Source organism: Euprymna scolopes, chromosome 24, assembly GCF_053919585.1.
Source record: "Euprymna scolopes isolate OS-2025 chromosome 24, ASM5391958v1, whole genome shotgun sequence".
Classification (NCBI taxonomy): Eukaryota; Metazoa; Mollusca; class Cephalopoda; order Sepiida; family Sepiolidae; genus Euprymna; species Euprymna scolopes.
In genome coordinates this window covers 584,761-590,603 of record NC_136505.1, presented here as the reverse complement: position 1 = coordinate 590,603, position 5,843 = coordinate 584,761, and the positions used below count along the sequence as shown (strand labels likewise).

The 5,843-nt window shown below is 40.4% G+C and overlaps 2 protein-coding genes across 2 annotated transcripts; both read left to right on the top strand.

Moving 5' to 3' along the window:
* Positions 1–271: 271 nt before the first annotated feature.
* Positions 272–2,971, top strand: LOC145246446 (uncharacterized). The gene has a single exon (XM_080108067.1). It carries the CDS (start codon positions 272–274, stop codon positions 2,969–2,971), a length of 2,700 nt encoding a protein of 899 aa, XP_079964193.1.
* A 415-nt stretch (positions 2,972–3,386) lies between these two features.
* Positions 3,387–5,024, top strand: LOC145246445 (uncharacterized). Its single transcript, XM_080108066.1, has one exon. It carries the CDS (start codon positions 3,387–3,389, stop codon positions 5,022–5,024), a length of 1,638 nt encoding a protein of 545 aa, XP_079964192.1.
* The last annotated feature ends 819 nt before the right edge of the window (positions 5,025–5,843 follow it).

Sequence of the window (5,843 nt, the reverse complement as noted above, 5' to 3'; positions counted from 1 at the left end):
CTTTCTACCGACTGAAGTTCGCGTAAAGCAGGCATCATTCGTTCAAGAGCGTGGCGTCGTACATACGTACATATATAAGGGCGATAACTCCACTTATGCAAACTTCTGTCCAGGGGCCATAACTCCATTTATGCTAAGTTCCGTCCAAGGGCCATAACTCTTCTCGGCCTATCCACAGACATTATCAACAATACTCCCACAAAATTTAACTTGTTTAAAAAAAAAAAAAACTTAAAACCATCATCCTTTCCCAAAACAAAACAACTGTAAAATGGATGATTTCCGGACCTTGAAGGGTGTTAGGGCGCTCATGGACTCCAGAAACGTGTTAAAGGAAGATATTTCCCTTAACACGGACATGTTGGAAGAACGCGAAGGTTTGAGAAAAAAAACCTTCCAGGAGGAAGAAGCTATAATTAAGGAGTTGCAGATTGAGGTCCGCTCCTTAAATGATAAAATTAAAGGGCTGTGTATAAAAGCAGAACTTGATTTAAGGGAGTGTGGATTTGTTGAGGAGCAAAGGAGGGAAATTGGCTTTCGAGCTAATATTAATGATCGCCTTGCCGACATTGAAAACTCTATTGAAAACCCCACCACATCACGGAAAAATGAACCTACCTCTGTACCTTTGCTTTCTGTCCCCAAGTTGCAGTGTGCCACCTTTAGTGGAATCAATCCTTCCAAATTTGAATATAAAAATTTTATTGCTCAATTCAAAAACTGTACTGAGTCTATTGATTCCGGCAGGGCAAAATTAGCCTTATTGAAAGGGTATTTGAGTGACTATGCCTTGCAATTGGTTTCCCATCTGACCTTGGAGGATGGTAATTACGATGTAGCGGTGGATTTGCTGACCAAGGAATTCCTGGATGTCCCCTTTATAATAAGGGAGATCTTCAAGCAGATCATTTCTACTTCTCCTCAATATGATCCTGAATTTGTGGCTGTGAAGCGATACCTTGCTGAGGTGAGAGCGGATTTATCCGAATTGAGGACTTCATATCTGATAGATTTTTTTGAGGAGAACTCCCCCGGATTTTTGCTGGTCAGCCATATTATATACGAAAAGTTGCCAGTTGCCTTGAGAAGGGAAATTAACCACAGAGTGGGCACGAGTTACCCGTCTCTAACACAAATTTTTGAAAATTACAATGAGGCAGTTCGTGCTCTGTCTCGAAATAAAAAACTTTTTCGGGTTACGGAAAACCCCTCGAAGAATGATAAAGGGCAGGTCAAGACCTATGAAAAAAAGAATGGTGATGCTGCTCTACAGAATTTTACTACAAGCTCTTCTGAGGCATATTGCAAACTTTGCACATCACGTGGCCACACTATGCTAAAATGCACCAAGTTTGCATCTTATGAAGCCAGAGTTGAGAGGTGCAAGCAGCTGAAACTGTGTACAGGATGTTCCAGCTTAAAACATAAAAGTGAGAATTGTCCTGGACTCCAGAGCAAATCACCCCTCACGTGCAGCTTATGCCTTTCAAAGGCGCATATTGCACCCCTGTGCAACACTAAGAGAGTGGTTTCTCTATTCTCTCACGTTTATGAAAACGAAATCATATTGCCTGTTGTAGCTATTTCTTTAAATTATGGATCTGAGAAAGCTACTATTAACTGCCTATTGGACACAGGGAGTCAGCGTTCATATTTTTCTAAGAAAATATTAAAGGAGCTGAAGTATCCTGATGGAAATTCTGATTCAACCGATTATCAAATGAAGACCTATGCGGGTGTGACTATGAAGCGATTTGAACAGGTTGTCTTGAACGTTACCGTGGGAAAGGGGAAACAACTCCCTATTCCTGTTTTAATCGATGATGGATTCAGTATGCAGTTTGAGTTCGCCAGCTTTGGCCAAGTGAAGTCCAACCTGAATGAGTTGAAACACAGATTGGCATTTTCAAATGAAAAACAGGGTGATTCCATAACAATTCAGGGTATCCTGGGAGTTGACATATTTCAGTTCATGGAGGGTTCCAGAATCATTAAATGTATTAATGGACAGGCCTGGGATTTGCCTCAAGGGATTGCCCCATTTGGTAATGTACAACACTTTTTGTATCCTCATCAAGTCAGTCCTATGAGATGTGGAATTTCCAAAACAATTGTCAATTATCATACTACAATATCCAAATATGCCCATTGCCCTGAACGACAGTTGAATTCCATATTGGAACCCAAGTCTTCCTACCCGGATCCGTTTCCAGATGTATTTGAGAATTCCAACGTGGAACGGAATTTGGAAAAAATGTTTGCTGTGGACTCAGCTGCTGCTTCCCATGACGAAGAACTAATTGGTGATTATGACAGAAATAGGATTGAAAACTTCAGGAAGTCTATCGAATTCAGGGACAATTCTTATTTCATGGATCTACCTTGGCATAAAGACAAAATCGATTCCGTTCCCTCTAACTATCAAGTCGCTCTTAAAGTGCTTGACAGAACAATGCTTTCATTGGAGAAAAGGGACTTGGATAAGACCTATACTGATATTTTTCTTCAGCAAGAGAGCGAAGGGATTATCGAGAGAACTGAAGTCGCCCCACAAGATTTCTGCAAATACATTTGGATACCCCATCGACCGGTCTTTAAGTCGGATCAACAGGTAACCACTAAAATCAGGCCTGTTTTTAACTGTTCGTTGAAGACCGGGGGTGGTTACTCCCTCAATGAAGCATTTTATCCGGGTGTGAACATGATGAATAACATGCTTGAACTGTTGCTCTTATTTCTTACTAACAAATATGTATTATTGGGAGACATAAGAAAGGCATTTCTTATGATCAAACTCCGGTCGGTTGAGGACAAAAACAGATTTTGTTTTTTCGTAAAAGATGGAGACAATTTGCTTTGCTTCCGATATTGTACATTGATATTTGGCTTCAATGCCAGCCCATTCATTTTAAATTACGTTCTCAAACACCATGTCAACCGTTTCCGAATGATGCATGTACTGAGATGCTGAAAAATCGATTTTATGTCGACAATTTATGTATGACCAGCAATTCTTCTGAGGAAATAATCAGTCTCTATAAGAGTGCCGTGCCTCGTCTGCAGACGGGAAATTTCCAGTTGAGATCGTGTAACTCCAACTATGAGCCTCTTCGAGACATTATAACGGAGGATGACAGAATCGTGCAGCATGGTTGCGAGTACGAAAAGGTCTTGGGATATAAATATCACCCTGAATTGGATACTATTAGCATTGTTAACACTATGGTTCAGAGGAACATACTCTCAAAAAGGGATATTTTGGCCCAGACAGCAAAAATATTTGACCCACTGTCACTATGTGCCCCGGTTATAATTAGGGCAAAAATACTTCTCCGAAGATTGTGGTTGCTCAAGTTGGGTTGGGATGAAAGGTTCCTACTGACATAATGACGACCTGGTCGAATTTGGCCGAGGACCTTTCTGGTCTAGGTGATCTATTTTTTACAAGACATGCTATAGACACTGGTAGCCAACTGAAATTATATTTGTTCTGTGATGCGTCACCACAGGCATATGGATTTGTCATATATGGCGTGCAAAATGGGAAGTCTCACATAATATTTTCCAAGGTTAAAGTGGCCCCGATGAGGACAAAGACATTACCTATGATGGAGTTGCTTGCAGTATATATTGCATTCAAGGCTTTAACTATGATACTGAGATCCTTCTCTGGTGTCAACATAGAGGACGTTTTTGTTTCTGTGGATGCGCAAGTTGTTTTGTCATGGTTGCTCACCGAGAATATAAAGGCAAAGAGTCTGTATACCAGAAACAGAATTAAAGATATTCGAGAAATGAAGGAGAAGTTGAGTGATGAATTTGGGTTGGGCATTCATTACAAATATGTTCCTTCTGCCGACAACCCGGCTGACCTTCTCTCTCTTGGTATCACTCTGGAAAAGTTTAAACAGGGATTGGACTACTGGACATGCGGACCTGCGTGGCTTGTTGAGCAACCTGAGAAGTGGCCTACGAGTACTTTGAGCTGTCTGAGCCCGGAAAATAAGTGTCATGTGGAAAGTGTTTTCCATAATACATTGAGTGAAGCTGTTAGGGAACCACTGATTCCATTTGACAAGTTCTCGGACTTCAACAAGTTGTGTCGATCAACTGCTTTCGTATTCAAGTTTGTGCATCGATGCAGAAAAGTGAAGGAACATTCAGATCCAAAACAGACAGCCACGAATTACCTGATAAAGATGATGCAATTGCAATCGTTTGAAAAGGAAATTGCTTATTTGAAGAATCCTCTTGACAGGGAAATCCCAGTGCTAGTGAAGAATCTTAACGTTTTCATCGATTCTGATGGGATTTTGAGAGTGGATGGTAGAATTGCCAATTCGACAAGATATGACTACAATTTAATCTATCCAATATTGCTTGCAAAACATCACTCTCTTACAAAATTACTGATTATGGATAGCCATAATCGATGCAGGCATTTGGGTATTGGTACGACAGTGACCAAATTGCGGTTATCCGGATACTGGGTCCCACAGGCAAGACAGTCTGTGAAGACTGTGATTTCTAACTGCAATACCTGTAGGAAATTCAACAGCCTAGCCTTCAAATACCCCAAATTGACAAATTTGCCAAAACACCGTGTTAGATTAATCAATCCTTTCCAACACACAGGCATAGACTACACAGGTCACATCTGGGTACAAAGAGATGGAAAGTCTCATAAAATGTATTTATTAATTTTCAAATGTATGAACGTGAGGGCTGTGCACATTGAACTTGTACCTGATATGAGCACACAAGCCTTCATTCAAGCCTTGATTCGGTTTTCAAATACCTATGGAGTTCCCAGTCACATATACAGTGACAATGCACGTTCCTTTAATGCAGCCTTAGGTGGTGATGTAATTAAACATCACATAAACAGTAATGAGTTCTGTAACTCATATTCAAGCGCTGGCATTAAACACATAAAAATACCCTTATACTCCCCTTGGGTTGGAAGTACTTGGGAAAGAATGATCAGAGTGATAAAGCCATGCCTATTCAAAACACTTGGCTGATCTAAAATCAGTTATTTTAACCTTCTAACCCTTCTATCAGACATCAAAAGAGCCGTGAACTCTCGACCTCTGACCTACAGATGCTCTACCGATATTGATCTGCTTCCCTTAACACCCAACTGCTTCACTCATCCAAATATAAACTGTGAGCTCTCCTTCCAATCTGACACACCCAGTTTGGTTGAGACAGAACCAATAACTAGGTCTCTCCTTGTGAGTACCTTGGAAAGCAGAGAGGAATTAATATCTAAATTCAAAGAGATGTGGCACGATGAATATTTGCTAAGTCTGAGGGAGAGTTGCAAGGATTTACACGAAATCGAATTTCACAATAAAATAAATATCAACGACGTAATACTCGTCAAGAATCCGGCCAAGTCCAGGCCCTTCTGGAAGCTGGGCAGAGTTATTGAGCTATTTAGTGGCAACGATGGCAAGGTTCGTTCTGCTCGAATAAAAAGAGGTGATGGTGCAGTGGAAACACATAGCCTCAAACATTTATATCCGTTGGAGTTATCACTCACTCATAACCACTTTCCTGACACCCCAGCAGATGAGGAATCTGATGAATTTGCATCCCACCCTATAGAAGAATGTAGGGACCCATCGGAACCTTCAGAAGAAATGGCCAATTACAGGCCTAAAAGGATCAAGAAATCCACATCTAATCCTGAATACATTTATTATTAAAGAAAAAAAAAAAATTTCCATTGTAAATGGGCCATAATAATGCCCAACACATTAAGGTATATTCTACCTGTTAAATATTTCTATTAAACAGAATATTCTGTACAATTTGATTTAAACACTTTACGTAGC

Excerpts from the sequence above, each read along its gene's own strand:
- LOC145246446 (XM_080108067.1), top strand. The coding sequence starts at position 272 with ATGGATGATTTCCGGACCTTGAAGGGTGTTAGGGCGCTCATGGACTCC.
- LOC145246445 (XM_080108066.1), top strand. The coding sequence starts at position 3,387 with ATGACGACCTGGTCGAATTTGGCCGAGGACCTTTCTGGTCTAGGTGAT.